The following is a 16,540-nucleotide window of genomic DNA, read 5'->3' as shown; positions in this document are numbered from 1 at the left end:
CACACTTACCATGTGCCAGGTGATTTACACCTTTTAGTTCACTGAATCCTCACTTGACCCTATGAGCATGGTTGGTCCATTTCAGAGAGGAGGGCCCTGAGAACACAGCTGTTGACTCACTTGCCCTGGCCCATAACTAGCGGGATGGGGCTTTCAAAACAGAATCCATCCCCTGCATCACAGTTTCGTCTTGCCTCCCGTGGACTTGGCCCTACAGAATGTTCTCACAGATAGAGAGTAAGAGCAGTGATGATGGTCCCTTCCACCGGTGGGGCTCTTGAGACTTTTTCAAAACCATTTTACGTTGGTGAATTCATTTCATTCTGACGTCCCCAAGGAGAGGGAGTGGGGGTGCTTAGGGGACAGGCAGGAGTTACTGTCCCTGCTTACAGAGAAGGAGGCTGAGGGCCAAAGAGGTCACATGACCTGGTCAGTGTTGCTCAGTTGCTAGTAATGAAGGCGGGATTAGAATGCACGCACGTCCTCAGGCACCAGTTGAGAGACCTTTTCAGTCCGTGGCAGTTTCTAGCTGTAGGAAGCCCAAGTGACCAGGACACCCAGCTGCACCGGTGACAGGGCTGAGCAGAGACTCTGAGGCGGGTCCATCCCTGGGAGACAGGGGACCCCTCTGAGAGCTGACTTTGGCTTCAGAACTTTCAGCCGTCTTGCTGAAACTTGTTTAGATTGCATGGCCCTCTCAGGTCCTCACTCAACCTTTCCTCACACTCCCACACTGGGATTCAGACTTTCAACACCGCCTGACGGCCCTCCCAGCCTGCCCGGGCCCCTCCCCACCACCACTCAGCCATTTCCCCTAATGAAATCCTTGCACGGTGAATCTTGGGTCTGCTTCTCAGAGGACCCCAGCTAATGGGCTTCTGTCCCTGTATGAGACAATAAAATCTTTTCCATTGACATGATCTTAAACTGTACATCTCCTTTAAATGATCTTTCATTTTGTTAGTATTACTAAGTGTGATGGAAACGTTTAGATCCCCGAGGAGGAGATGGAGATCCAGGAAGGCTTCCTGGAGGAGGCAGCCCGTGCTGGGCTTCACGGGCCAGGCTGCCTGGTCCAGGCCACACTGCAGCTAACCTTCATCTGTCTGTAGTGTACCGCCGGAAGCACCAGGAGCTGCAAGCCATGCAGATGGAGCTTCAGAGCCCTGAGTACAAGCTGAGCAAGCTCCGCACTTCCACCATCATGACTGACTACAACCCCAACTACTGCTTTGCTGGCAAGACCTCCTCCATCAGTGACCTGAAGGAGGTGCCTCGAAAAAACATCACCCTCATCCGGTGAGTGCTCCACGGCTGTACTAGGGGAGGGGGGATGGCAAGTGGGGAGGAGTTCTAGGGGGGCTGGATGTCTTCCCTGCACCATGGATTCTTCTAGCCACAAGAGGCCATCAAAGCCACCTCTCAGGCATTTCCAACCCTCCCGGGAGGAGAACGTTTAATGTTTGGGGCCATTTGGGGAGATAGTTGTTTATTTTAACACCCCATCTATTCATGGGGTTTGCACAGCGAGAGGAGAACAACATGGGAGGGAGCCAGGGCATTCCTCAAAAGCCACTCAAGTGCTCCCTCCCCGAGTCTTCCTGGCCCCTCCTTCTCCAGGTGGAGCAAAGTGTCCCTCCTCTGAGCTTCCAGGTCACCCCATGCCTTCCTCCATCATTTACTGAGCACACCCCACAGGAGGGTCTGCCAGTGATCTGTCCCTCCCCAGGGCGTGGGAGCCTTTCCCTGGGGAAGGGCCGTGTCTTCTTCACCTCTGTGACCCTGGTGGATATCAAAGACTTAGTCTTCATTGAATGAATGAACATTCAACCAGTGTCCCGAATCCCCGGTGGGAACCTTTCTTGCCAGTTTTCAGATAACGCAGGGGCGGCCTGGGATGGTCTAGCCAAGCCAGGTGGGGGGTGTTACTCTTGAGTGCGTACGTGACCCCCGCCTCTTGTATGTCTCTTTCTCATGGCCCGCCCCCCTCTGCCTCACCTTGCCTTTTCCTGCGCACAGGGGACTGGGCCACGGTGCGTTTGGGGAGGTGTATGAAGGTCAGGTGTCCGGAGTGCCCAGCGACCCGAGCCCCCTGCAAGTGGCCGTAAAGGTAAGAGGCAGCTCCATCGCGGGCCTGACCTTGGCCGGCAGTCTGTGTGGGCCTCAGCTCTTGGCTGCGGCTCACAGCCTTCTCCTTTCCCACCCTCCCCTTCTGTGCCCAGACGCTGCCTGAAGTGTGTTCTGAACAGGACGAACTGGATTTCCTCATGGAAGCCCTGATTATCAGGTAAATAAAGCCACAGAGAGACACCCCCACCCCTGTTAGACGTTCCTGTCAGTCTCCAAGGGACACGGTGTCATCCTCCAGCGTCCCCTTCCTCTCCACTGGGAGACTCCCTAAAATTCTTAACACATCTTACCAGGGTGAAATAGCCCCAGGTGGTTGTCCAAGAAAAAAAATTTCTGTGGCCTAATAATCCGACGGATATCACTCTGCCTTCAACGAGCACCCCTGTGTCGTCCAGTGGGGCTCCCCCCTTCTCTTAATAGAGCATGCTAGTTGTTGACAGTGGACGATATACTTTCACCCCCGCTAACTCTTCCACAAGGCCCCTCACCAATCCCAGCTCTCAGATCTTGTGTAAGGAAGTATGCCCCTAACGTGCTGGAGGCCACCGCACCCTGTCCCACACCAGCTGGCTTGCACCCTTCCATGTGTGCTTCTGGGGCCCCTAACTTGAAATCTTAGTGCCCAGGGCCCCTGAGGGCATGTGCTCTGACAGCAGATCGCCTTCAAGAGGACACAGGTGTTTAACCTTAAGATCTCACCACGCTTGTGGTCTCCCGCTCGAGGCTGGAGAGCCTCAAACATCCAGACACAGTGGGGTGGCCTGGGGTCCCCGCCCCCCCCCCCCGCGTGGAAGCGGCACGGGAATAAGGCCAGGACAGGATGTGAGGTGCCCATGGGGTCTGGGGCCACAGGAGGGATGCCCAGCAGGCTCAGCCCCTAGCTCTAAGGGTAACGTATTTTCCGATTAGACAGGTGATACATGATTATTGACTAAAATTTGGGAAGTATAAGATGATGTGGAAGGAGACCCAAATCATCCCTTCTCACTGTTGCTGATCTCTCATCACTACTGTATTTCCGTGAAGAGCAGTGTAGTCCTTCAGCTCTGCACGAGTGTGCCCACACGGAGTACACTGGCCCCACGCCCCAGGTGTCCTGACAGGATCCCATTAGCAAGAAAACCCAAATCTTAGGGCCTAGTGGCCAGACTCAGTCTCTCCCCATGAGCACCCATGGGGGTGCACCCAGGGCCCTCTTCCTCACTCTCGTTCACACACGGTCACCTGGCAGGGCTCACGCGGTCCCTGGAGGAAGCAATTCCTTCAGCTTCTCTGCCTGACAGCTTCCTCAAAGAACTCACACATGAGTCCTAGCCAGCGGTCCGTGCACCAATGGACAAGACCCTGGCCGCTCTCTTGCCCCGCCCCCACTCTGACCCCACTTCCTCACCAAGTACCTGTGTAGCGTCCTTCTGTCTCCAGGCAAATACTCTCCTGCCGACGGAGCTCCTGCCCAGCCTGCCCTCCGCTTCTTCCACCTGCTCAGCAGTGAGATTCTCCCCATCCTAGGCTCTGCGTGGGACCCCGGCTACCCACATTTACCGAATGCATTTACATAATGCAGCTGCTGAAAACATAACTTTGTCTCCTGCTTTTCCTACTTAAGATTTTTCCCAGACTCAGCTCAGTTAAATTTGGTTACTCCCCCTCTGCTCTGCAGCAAATTCAACCACCAGAACATCGTGCGCTGTATTGGGGTGAGTCTACAAGCCCTGCCCCGATTTATCCTGCTGGAGCTCATGGCAGGTGGAGACCTCAAGTCCTTCCTCCGGGAGACCCGCCCTCGCCCGGTGAGTGAGACCCACTCTTGCCCTAGTGGTTGTGCCAGGGAATGGAGCAGAGGGTGGGAGGGGCAAGAGGGGGCAGCCTGAGGAGCAACATCCCCAGTGGGAGGGTAGTCAGCCCTGGGGCTTGGGTCTGGGGGAATGACCAGGAGAGATTGGACAGAAGGTGGATGCCGGCTGAACCCACCCTGGGGAGCGTGAGCCAGGCTTGTGCAATGGGTCCTCCAGCCTGAATCCATTTTTGTGGCCTGCTGATTCCAAGAATTAGGGACAAGCACAGAGGGGGACTCTCATGTCGGCCATGTCATTCACTCAACCGACTTGGGGCAGGGCATTCTACATCTACTCATTCTGAACCCCACTACCCCCATCTCTTAAGTGGGGACATCCTGAGCTTGTAGATTTACTGTCAAAATAAAATACTGAAATATTTATGAAGGTTCTGCATGTGTGTCATGATTAAGGGGCTGGAGTTTGGGGGAGTGAAGAAACCTAGGTAGACCCAGGAATGCCACCCCCCCATCCTGGTGGGCCATTAGACAACCCATGTGGCTTAGGACTGTGAACCCCCTAACCTCAGGATCGGCAGTGTGAAATCCAAGGGCTGGACTAGAACATCTCAGAGATGGTTCTGAATTCTAAGACGTAGCCCATGGGGCCTACCCCAAGTCCAGCTGCCAACTCCTGTCCCTGCCGGGGTCTTCAGGAAGCCTTGAGCATCAGGAACTGGAGCAGAGCAGACCCCCGAGCTAGGACCCAGCTTCCTCAAGTTGCTGCTGGACCATGAAGACCACAGGGAAGATTTGTACCCTCCCCACCCCCGGGGCAGCAGAACAAGAGGACAGCCACCTTGAGCCAGAAAGCCCAGAACTGAACGCGGTGCTCTCACGGACTCAGACTGGAGGCAGAAACGTTGAAAGGGCACACCTGCTCTAATCCCCACCGTCAGTCAGACTGAAGTTAGGATACCTTAGGCCAGGGAGCCTCCATACTCTTCCTACAAGCCTCTGGGTGATCTATCTCAGCATCTGAGAAGAATCCGGTCTAACTCCCGGCGAAGTTGAGTGTGTGCACACCTGAGCACAGCTGACAGGAGGATGAGGAGAGAGGGGGGTGAAGGACCAACCCCATCTCATAATAACCCTCATCAGCATTATCTTCATCTTCCTCGTGGTTGCCACATTTCTGAAAGCCACCCTGTAGAGTAGACAGCGTAGATCTCACCTTAATTTTCCAGCTAAGAACATTGTGACTCAAGAGAGGTTAGGTGACTTGCTGAGGCCACACAGGAAGTGAAAGACCTGAGACTAGACCTTAGAACGTGGGACTCCTGATTCAGGGCTCGCTCCAACGTACCATGCTGTTTATCCAAATGATCCTCTTTGGGAAGCCATGGAATGCCAAGATGAGGTTGGGTCCTTGAGAGCCCATACGGCCAGACGTCCCTGCAGGGTATGGACACCAGCCTCAAAGGCTTTCCCACCACCACTCGGCAAGGCAGAGCCTTCAGCTCTTGTGCCCTGAGATTCTCAGCAGTGCTTCTGGCAGGGGTCAAATAAGGACACATAGCATCACACTTTGGAAGGAGACCTGGCTCTGGTTTTCCTCCTGGATGCTCCTGAGGCTTGAGAAGAAAGTATTGTGCACACAAAGGACAGACTTGCTTGTACAGGGGGCCTGGGACCCTCTCACTTGGCAAACCCGAGGACATGGGGGGCGGGGATCTTCCCTCTCTCTTGCAAGCAAAGAGTGTAACAATCTAGCGAGGGTGATGGTAACATGCCTCTTCCCTCTCTCTTGCAAAGCGTGTCTGCCTTGTGATGATAAAGATGATTTGTGTATTGTCCCAAAGAGCAAAGTACCAGCAAGGAAAGGCAGACCGTTCACACCTCATGCCACCTCCTACCCCCTGCACCACCCTAAGGAGCCTGATGCCAAGTTGCGACCTCTAACTGCAGGCACCGCCCAGGGGATGCCCACAGCCAGAAGCTGGTCGACTCTCCTTGGGAGGGCCGCTTCTGAGGGTCAGGATCCCACTCACCAAATCCACTCTTCTAACCCTTGACCCCACTCTTCCTCTGCGTGGCTCTCCCTGCCAGCCAAGCCCCCACGTCCTGGTAGCATCCCAATCACCCTGCTCCTCACCTTCATACACACCCACGCATCCCAAGTGAGCCGGTCCTTCCTGAGACGCCCACCCACGAGAGGTGATTTTAAGTCTTGGATTATAGCTCTCCAGAGTGAGCCCTCGAACATGAGTTTGTGGCTGCAACTTCCTTGGGGGTTGGGAGATTTGCCGGGCGTTGGGCACGGATTCTCAGAGCCACAAAATCCAGTTTAGCTGGGTGAGGATCGGGCTGACTGTGAGAAAGGAACATGCACTGTCGTGGGCAGAGGGGGCTATCCAAGTAACCTGCACGGGATGAAGGCCGGAGGGACTGGCCAATGAGCATCGCAGCTGGAGAAATACACACACCGAAAGACGGCAGGTAGAGGTGTGACACTGGATTCCAAGGCCTGAGTTCCACCCGGTTCATTTGTTTGAACCCCCTGAGACTCTCAGGGCTTACCTGACACCTGCTGTATGCAGGCGCTTGGCTGGGCATTCGGAATCAGGCACGGTCTTAGTCCTCTCTTCCTGCCGTCCCTGGGGTCCAGCAGCTCCATAGACTATCAGGATCGAAGGACCTCAGAGACGGTCTAAGAGGCTCTGGCTTCAGATAACAGGTGTGCTGACATGAAGTGACAGAACAGGTATGTGCAGACGCGGTGGGACAGAATGGATGCCCTGGCCAACCCAGGCTGTCATGGAAACAAAATTCATGAAAACCTCATTTGGTCCCAGGACCCCACCTTCTCAAGAAGGAAAGATTAATGTCAAAGTAATTTTACAGACCCAATCCTTATTCAACAAATATTTATTGAGGGTTTAAGATAAGCCTGATACAGGCTAATAGCCATCTTTGGTATCCGTTGATTCAATCAATAATGACAGAAGCCATTAAGGGGTCAGTAACCTGTCAATTAAAGGTGGCCGTCGTTAACCACAACAGTGTCTGTACCTATTTGGAACACGGCAATGCCTGTGGGTAGCGGCTCTGAGCAGATGCTCAGGACACGGGAGGTTCCTGTATCCCAGGGATCACAGTGTCCAGACGAGAACCTTTGCTTTGGGCTAATGCCCAAGTGTAAATCTTTGGCTCTGAGGTTGCCAGACCAATGCTGGCTCCAAAATTCACGAAGGGGCATTTGGTTCTGGTGAAAAGTCAGCCACATCAGCAGCCAGGAAATACGAGGCCCCAGCAGCAGTGACTTCTCATCGTTTTTGACAAGGGCTTTCTGCTGCTTTTTGTACCTCACATTCCCCATCTGCACCTGCTTCTTCCTTTCACCTTTCTCTCGTGCCCTTCTATGCATCAATTTAAAATATACCCCTACCCTGGGGGCGCCCGGATGGCTCAATCAGTTAACCATCCGACTCTTGGTTTTTGGCTCAGGTCAGGATCTCAGGGTCCTGAGATCGACCCCCGTGGCAGGCTCCACGCTCAGTGGGGAGTCTGCTTGAGATTCTCTCTCTCCCTCTCCCTCTGCCCCTCCCCCTGCTCGCTTGCTCTCTCTCTAAAATAAGTAAATCTTTAAAATATATCCCTATTCTGTTTTTCACTGGTGAAGCAGTTCCTACCCCATCTCCTCTGATTCTTCACCTCTAAACGGCCCAGGAGAAGCTACTTCAGGAAGGAATAGATACCAATATTGCTCTGCATTTTATTAGTATATACGTTACCCTTTGGGAAGAGCCCCTCAGAAGCTGTAACCAAAGAAATCATTCTCCTTCACTGCGCCTGTTTCCTGACTTGCAAAAGTAGGATATTGGTCTAAACAGTGTCCCTGAGGGGAACACCAGTGCCCTGAGGAGCACACTCACACGCAGGCTCGAAAGAATTCCATGGTCAGACACATCTCAGAGCCATGCAGACTGCTGTCTTATTGATTAGCTATGGACATCAGTGTATAGCCAAGACTGATAATTCCTGTGCTCAAGAAACCGTTTGGACCCAGGAATTCCCATGCCTATTTGATCAAATTCCATCCCACAAGCCCGCTTTGGGAAATACTGAACAAAATCCTCTCTGAGTACTGGACAAGATATATGTCCATGACAATGGCTGCCAAAGAATGTATGGTTGCCAAACAGTGCCACACTCAGTGGTGAATCGGTGGGGGAAAAACAAACAAACAAACAAACAAAAAAACCCTGATTCCAACTCCTTCTTTGCCTGGATCAATACAAATGCCATTGGACACACTAGCTATGCTCTGCATTGCTAGTTTGATTATCAGTTTGACACAACATCTAAACCTTCCCCAATTCTCCCCCCAGACACATACTCACACACACACACACACACACACACACACACACACACACACACACACACACACACACACACACACACAGCTTGCCAACTGTCCGCTTCTGTGCAAACTGATTAGCGGAGCAGTTAATTTGCTCTGAGCAGCAGAAGACAGGGAGCTCAGATAAACCTGGCCCATGGGTTAATGCCTGGGAAGATTTAGTCCCTGCCAGATGCCAGGCTTTTAAGACATCAGTGGTCCTTGCAGCCTGAGTGATGGGGGCTAAGACACAAAGAGACTCAGGGGAAGCGATGACCGGTCCTCTTTTATAGGAATAGAGCATTTTCCTGGAGAGGGAGAAGATATTTCTAATACTATAGCAAAAAAGATTAGTATTTCCCTCGGAAATATATTACTTCCCCCCCACCCCCAGGAGATGGGTACTCTCTCACAGTGCCCAGAGGCTCTGACCCTAATCAGGCCCTTAGAGAAGCCCAAACAGGGACCATTTCCTGAGACCACTGTGGTCCTCCATGTAGTAGCCCCACCATAACTCCAGATCCTTTCATGAAGGATTCACTCTGTGACTCTTGCTGTGGTCCTTGTAACAATCTAGCGAGGGTGATAGTAATATGCCTCTTTCTCAGACGAGGACACTGACTTGGAGAGAGGCAAAGTAATTCGTCCCAGGCCACACAGTGAGTAAAGGACAAGCAGGGATGAAGCCCGGGTCAGTTCAACTGGCCACTGAACTATGTTGCTCACTGCATTTGTGTGCTGTATTCTGATTCAGTTGGGTACTATGCACTGTGTCCATGAATTCTCCATCCCTTCTTGGACATGTTATCCTGAGCAGCCCAGTTTTAACTCCTAGAATCCTGCCTCCCCCAACCCAGGTCCTTAAAGCCCAGCTCAGGGCGGTTTCGGCTCCCGGCTATTGGCTGTGTGACCTGTAGTGAGTTACTTAGCCTCTCTGAGCCCTCAGCCTTCTCTTTAACATGGAGATACCGTCTCTTCCCTACAACCACACAGGATGTTGCATCAAAGGAGGTCATGTGCCTGGACTTGCTCTGTTGCGTATAAGGCACTGCCTGAGGTCTCGTGGGCAGAGGGTATATCCTTCCCCAAGTCGTCTCCCCCAGAATTGAAGCATGCCCTAGAGCAGCTCGACTCCTCTCTGCCTCCCCTAGATCCATACTATTGCTCCAGGGAGTCCTGAGGAGGCCTTGATCTGGGGCAGAGAAAACTCCCAGCCGGCATCTGGGCAAATCAAAGTTTAGCTGTCATCAACCAACCCCCCACCCCGCCCCAGTATTCACCGAACTGCTGCCGTGTGCCGAGCATCATGCTGTGTACTGCGGAATTGGACACTGAAATCCCCACTCAGGGACCTCGCAGTTTACTTGGGGATATGGTCAAAGAAACACAACAGCAAAGTGAATGTGACACAGTGATAACAGGCTACTGCAGACTTCGAGGATTTAGGAATTAAGAGAGACACCAAGATGGAATGTAGCCTTCGGAAAAGCCTGCCAGGTGCCCGGCAAGGCTTTCGAGGAAGCTGAGATGAGCTGCACCCCCGGGGATGGGGTGACTTCTCCTTTTGCACAAGAGACTTCACAGAAGAATGCTTGACATAGCTCTTCACCAGCCCAGCATTTCCTGAGAACTTTTCTTTTTCAGTCCACTTTAGGTCTAGATCTTCTTGAAGAAGATGATTTCTTTAAATATTTTTAAACATTTAAACAGAACATTTTAAAAACCTATCTCCTTTGATTTCTTTGCAGGTTTGTTTATAAGTTTGGGAGGTTTGAGTGTTTGTGAAGTTTGAGGTGGAAGAATGTGCAGAATAGACCTGCCCCATCCTGGGTTGCTGTAGTTTGGGGGCTCTCGGCTCTGGCTGCATGTTGCACGGACCCGGGGCGGGGGGGCGGTGCACAGGGAACCTGAAAACACTAACGCTCCCCAAGAGAGGCGGGCTCGTTGGTCTGGGTTGAGGCCCGGACGTATGTGTTGAAAGCTGCCTCGTGATTCCTGAAGTGGGCCGGGGCTGAGACCCAGCTGGACAGCGAGTCCGTGTTCGCTCCTTGCCGGCTCTTAAAGGCCGCGTTTCAGATCTTCTCTGCCCATGAGCTTCTCGTCAGCGGACCGCTTCTGTCTCCCCACAGAACCAGCCCTCTTCCCTGGCCATGCTGGACCTTCTGCACGTGGCTCGGGACATCGCCTGTGGCTGTCAGTATTTGGAGGAAAATCACTTCATCCACCGGTGAGTCAAAGCGACCTTGCTCTCCCCTCTGCCTTCTGTGTGCTTCCCTGCATGTCTCAAGCACCCAGGTGCCCCCCTTCAGAGTACAATGGTAGGTCTCTCTCCAGACTTGTTTGGATGACTCGGCTTCACTTGTCTTTAAGATAATTACTTATTCTATCAGGGCTTCATTTACCCCATATGTAAAATGGGTATCATAAAATCTCCTTCCCAGTGCCAGAGATCTAGCCGAGCTGTTCTTGACCTTCCGCAGGGACTCCTGCCGGTACCTTGCAGTCCACTATCACTTTAACATTTTTCCCATCTAGAAAACCGAGTTCCTTAAGGGAAGTTAGAGGAGTTCCTATTTTCACATATTTGACTATGGGTAACTCTAAGGCAAGGACCTGTTTTATTCATCTTCGTATCCCTGGTATTTCGTGGGGCACGATTAATGTCTGTTGGATACATTAATTTTTTTCTAAAATACTCTGAAATGAAGCATAATAGATCATTTTCTTTGCTTCCATACTTCATCTCCTCTACTCTATAGGACCCTTATGTTTAAATGGTATTTGATTGGGACATCAAATCCACATGTAATGCTATAGACATGATAGATTATACATATTTCTTTCCATGTGGATGTTGACGACTTTCTCAGCTGACACCTTGATTCTGAAATTGAAAAGTCAAATAGATTGTTAGGCTGTTTGCAAAGCTCTTCCTAATGATATGCTTCTCAGTTGGTAAATACCAGCCTGGTGAATGAACAATCACTTTTTAACGAATGTCTTCAAAGAGCATAAGACATGTTTGTAATAATTAGAATATGTAAGTACAAAGCAGGAAATGAGAGAAGCTGTGAGTTCAGAGATGGAAAAGCATGTAAGCAGATAGCAAGCTATGCTTCCTGCCCTAATAAAAATGGAGAAATTAAAGATCAAGAAAGGCACCGCCTGGGCCCCTAAATTCATTCCTAAAACAAGGCAATAAACGTTCACACCGGCATACCCTTTCACTGTCGCTCCATCTCTTTGGTCTTCAGATCGTCCTCTTGATTCTAATGCTGTCCCACTTGTAGGTCTTGTGCGTAATAGAAATAACAGGAGTGAAAAGGGAGCTGGGACCAGTCCTTCATGTTCTCCTCCAAAGCTACGCCCTCTGCATCAAAGCACAGGGCAGCCCTGCCACTGTTCTTGCCCTCTCTGTTGTGGCCAGAACGTACCATAAATCTCAGTTCTGGGCTTTATGGCTGCTCAGATAGGGCAAGGTCGTGCTCTTCTTGGAGTTCATTCTTGGCTAGAGCCACCTTTCCACCCGTTGCCTGTGTCCTCTAAGTCTGGACTCACTGGAGAGCGAGCTGGGCAGCCACCTTGGTGACTCTGGCCACCTGCCTTCCCTTCTCAACGAGATCATTTCTGCTTTCTCATCCGAGCCCCATGTTCGTCCCCAACCGTCCAGACTCTCCAGCTGAGGGGTCACATTCTTCTTTCCTCTGTCGTTGTTTAAAATCTGCTTTCCTGGAGCCATGAGACCTTTGACTATATCCAGTGCTCTGTTATTGTAGATAACGAGAGAACAGGATCACATTCTCTCGAGATTCTTATCACTTCCACATCTGTAAATAGTTACTGAAGGTCAGAATTATGTCCCAGAGTAATTGTTTGTTGCTACTTTTATCTTTTTTGAGAAATGAAATTGTCGGAGATCAAATCAGTAATGTATCAGAGGGTCTGCTTTATAAGCAAAAGGCAACATCTAACAGAAACTGTCCATCCCAATCAAAGCTTTTCTTTTGGGGTAACCAGCATTAGGAAAGCATCCTTCCCACCTCCTCACTGTCCATGAGCTCTGTGGCACACACCCCCACAGCAGTGTGACCTCTAATGCCCTCTCCTGCACGGACATCCGCCTCAAGATTCCCAGTCTCCCATGCGTGCACACCTCCTGAATTCAGAGCGGAACTCCTTTCCCAGATCCACAGGCTCCTGTTTTTCTATTAAATCTGTTTCCTTTGGACATGGTTTATTGCCATTTCAAGAATTATGGGTCATTCTACCACTTCTTGGTGTGTTCTCTGATATCACATTCACTTTCTTACCATTAAATTCAAGATCACTGTTTTAAGCAACAATTTCATGCGCATCAGCATAAAGACCTTCCTGGAGATATAAATATTGTTTGCTGCTTCAGTATATTTCTCTTGAGAAGCAATGGCTATATATCCTATTATTTTTCTTCTTTTTGATGTCATATATGTTATGCTTTCATAGTTTTATTAGGGTATTTTATGTACCACTGCTCCTCAAAATTCAACTGAAACCCTCTGTATCAGGTCAGTGGCATTGACAACATCCATCTCCCACTCTGCCCCCCTGTTCTGGTATCTTAGTGACCCTCAGTCTAGATCCTGTTTATTTCACATGTTATCCATGTCCTTATTTCTTCACCAAAGATCAGGACCTTTGGGAAACTGGTTGAAAACAGGAAAATGCCACTTGTACTCCCTAAGAAAGACTTTTTTTTCTGCCCAGGACTTCAATTTTATTAGAGACCCATTCCAGACTTTCTTTGGATGCATCCTTCATTCCCACATGCATGTCAAGAATGGGTAAGCAGTTGATGAGTGGATGAGTCTTACAGAGCTTTGATCATGCCTTCCAGGCGTGCTACAGGAAAATAGGCCATCTGGAGTACAACGGCAAAGAAAACACGATAACTTTACGACTTGAAATGATTCCTCAGCCCCAGAGCTGTGATGCATACAGCTTAGCAAAAGCATTAGTGAAAATCATAAATGTAAGAACAATAGTAGCTTATTTAAAAAGAAAACTAGAATTATTGGGGAATACTTTGACCTGCTTGAACTTGGTATCATGCAAGTCATGCTCTCCCAGAACAAGCCCCAGGCAACTGGCAGAAACCAACAGCAATCTGTACAAAAAAATAAGCTAAGGCCAAATGGCATTTCTTATGTCCCTATACGATCTTCTTTTAGCTTAAGTTTTTTAATAGAATGAGAATAGAGCCCTGTATCTTCTAGGGTTGTTGTGATAATTACCATGAAACATTTAGAACAATGCTTAGTGCAGAGTAAAAGGCCAATAAATTCTAGTTCCTATTATCATTACTTTCATTATTGCCATCCCATTAAACATTTTCAATCATCTGCCCTAATCCGTTTCCACTCACCTGTTAGTTCTGAGGGCTGGAATGGGTCGAGCTATCTTTCCCATACTGGAGTATAACATAGTAAAGGAAATCGAGGGCAAAGGAGGGAACTATTTGAACTTTAATTGGAGGTGAAAATCCTTGTGATGAATATTACCTGTGTATCTTCCCAGAAATAAAATTAGGAAATGCATTTTCGCTTTCCTTTTTTTCTTCCAGGGACATTGCTGCCAGAAACTGCCTCTTGACCTGTCCGGGCCCTGGCAGAGTGGCCAAGATTGGAGACTTTGGAATGGCCCGAGACATCTACAGGTGAGCAAAGACGGCTGTCACCCAACAAAGCCCCATCCCCTCAAGAGACTGGGACGTGGCTGCCTGTGCCCTAAGTCCTCTATGGCACCCTGTCCACTGGCCGCCTAACATTTCCTTAAGGCCCTTTCCGGGACATACAACAGCTTAGTTAGTGCGCATGCCTGGTGGTCTAATTCTAGGATCACACTGACTGCTGTCACTGACACCATGTTCTTAAGGAGATCGTCTTTCTGGTTCCAACTCTCTAATCCCAGAATGTTCTCAGACACAGAGTAACCTGGATACTTAATAGGGAAAAAATTCTCAGTAAACTTTTACTCCTCAATACTCAGGAATTCTAAATGGGACTTGGCTTCCATCACCCCAGACAGGAGCACCCCAGAACTGACAACATTATGGGCCGGCTCCCCAGTCTTTTCTACCTACACCAGGAGCCACGGGAGGGTGGTTCAGAGCCCATAGCTCAGCTTCATCTCTTTACCCCTGTCATAGTCTCAGGGGTACATTAAAAAATAAAATAATTTTTCTAATTAAAAAGAAAACCCTCCTACTGTACTTTACCTTACTCTTCTCTTCCCAACCCCTCATTTCACTTTCAGCTGACTATTTACAACCATGACGTGCTGCGTGAGCTGAGCAAGTCACTCCTTTGCATGGTCACTAATTACGCACCTCCCACCCCTAATCCAGGGAAGGAGTGAGGAGTGATGGTCACAGAGAGCTTTCACTCTTTGAGTGTATGGGGGAGCCCTGAAGGCCCCCATAGAACTAGTAGGGATCGACATGGGAGGGAATGCTGAGGGCACCCCGTTCCTGCAGGGTAGCAGCACAGGGAGGATCAGGTGCTCTGCTCTCCCTTCTCTTAACCTCTCAGGGTCTCAGCTCCCCTCCCCCTCCCTTCTCAGAATACCCAGGATTGCCCTTAGTTCAAGATAACGAATGTTGCAGCATGACTCATGACTCAGCGAGCCGGCCCTTTCTCTCCATCCTCAGCTCTGACGGCTCCCCGGCCCTGGCTTCACCACCCCAACTGGCCCCACTGGCCCCACACGCCCATGCCATCTCACGTGTCAGGAATAGTCTTCCAGGAGAGCTCCTCAGCACTCAGCTCCATCGGCCCCCGTCAGTGAAGCTCTTCCTGTCCCTCACCCCCGCCTCCGTGTCCCTGAGCTTCGTACACACTCCATCACTGTACGGGTTCTTCTCCGCTGCAGGCGTCTGTGTGTCTGTTTCTTCCACTAAACTCTCCGCTGGGGCGACAGAGACCATGACTTATTCATGTCCTCAGCACTCGGCAGAATAAATACTCGGTCCGGGGCCCCCCCTTTATCCGTGGTTTCTCTTTCCCAGGTTTCAGTTGTTTGGGGTCGACTGTGTGGTCTGGAGGCAGATGACCCTCCTTCTGACTTACCATGAGAAGGCCAACAGTAGCCTAACTCCACGTCCCAATCCCTGTGTCGCTGGGCTCACGCTTCATCTCCTCACGTAGCATTTTATCATGTCACATCACAAGAAGTAGGGTAACTACAGGACAGGAAGCTACTTCGAGAGAGAGAGACCACATTCACATTTATTACACTATATTGTTATAATTGTTCTGTTGTATTGTAGTTTTGTTGTTAATCTCTCACTGTGCCTAATTTATAAACTAAACTTTATCATGGGTATGTATGTATAAGAAAAACCTAGTTTATGTAAGATTTGGTACTATCTGTGGCTTCAGGCATCCACTGGGGGTCTTGGGAGGATATGCCCCATGGAGGAGGGGGACCACTGCACATGTTTAGTGAAGTAATTAATCTAGGCGCCTGGTGGGGAGCTGCCTCCCTGAGCGCACCCCAACAGGAGGACGCGGGGCTGGGGGTGGAGCTGGCTTCGAAGGTGTGAGCTAATTTATTAGCTATGTCAGTGATGTCATTAATGCTGCTCATGATAAAAACTAATAAATCAACTCGCACCTTTGGAGCCACCTCTGTCACCGGCCCCGTGTTCTCGGGCTAGGGTGTGCTCGGGAAGGCAGTGTCCCTCCAGCTCCCCAGATTATTTGCTGAGCACCTATATTGAACGAAACACTGTGTGAGTGCCACGGAGAATCCAAGAGTCTGCGAACAAGACACAGGCCCTGCTCTCAGTCCCCCCAGGTTGGGTCTTCCATGACTGTGGACCATCAGGCACCAGGCTGGAATACTGTTAGTCGTGGCGAGTTTTAATACACGAAACCCATCCAGGGAAATCTACCCATCTGCTACTGGATACTCTAGTCATGACATAGATCTTTCCTTTCCTCCGGCGGGCCACCTCCTATTAAATGACCCCAAAGTTCTTACCTTAATTTTCAATGACCTGTGTCCCCCTGCCCTCCCCCTGAGCCACGGGAGCCCCTCATGTGTCCCCCTGCCCTCCCCCTGAGCCACGGGAGCCCCTCATGTGTCCCCCTGCCCTCCTCCCGAGCCACGGGAACCCCTCATGTGTCCCCCTGCCCTCCTCCCGAGCCACGGGAGCCCCTCATGTGTCCCCCTGCCCTCCTCCCGAGCCACGG

At 50.5% G+C, this 16,540-nt stretch overlaps 1 protein-coding gene across 1 annotated transcript in view; it reads left to right on the top strand.

Annotated features, from left to right (window-relative positions):
* The window catches only part of ALK (ALK receptor tyrosine kinase), a 685,531-nt gene that overhangs the window by 654,086 nt on the left and 14,905 nt on the right, over positions 1–16,540 (top strand). The window contains exons 20-25 of the mRNA XM_027621933.2: positions 1,113–1,299; positions 2,020–2,110; positions 2,223–2,287; positions 3,791–3,920; positions 10,439–10,536; positions 13,909–14,001. Of these exons, the coding sequence (XP_027477734.1) occupies positions 1,113–1,299; positions 2,020–2,110; positions 2,223–2,287; positions 3,791–3,920; positions 10,439–10,536; positions 13,909–14,001 (664 nt within the window). The remainder of the gene's footprint in view (positions 1–1,112; positions 1,300–2,019; positions 2,111–2,222; positions 2,288–3,790; positions 3,921–10,438; positions 10,537–13,908; positions 14,002–16,540) is intronic.

The sequence above is a fragment of the Zalophus californianus genome, chromosome 8, assembly GCF_009762305.2.
Source record: "Zalophus californianus isolate mZalCal1 chromosome 8, mZalCal1.pri.v2, whole genome shotgun sequence".
Classification (NCBI taxonomy): domain Eukaryota; kingdom Metazoa; phylum Chordata; class Mammalia; order Carnivora; family Otariidae; genus Zalophus; species Zalophus californianus.
The sequence above is the reverse complement of the archived record's forward strand: the minus strand, read 5'-3'. Positions and strand labels throughout refer to the sequence as shown.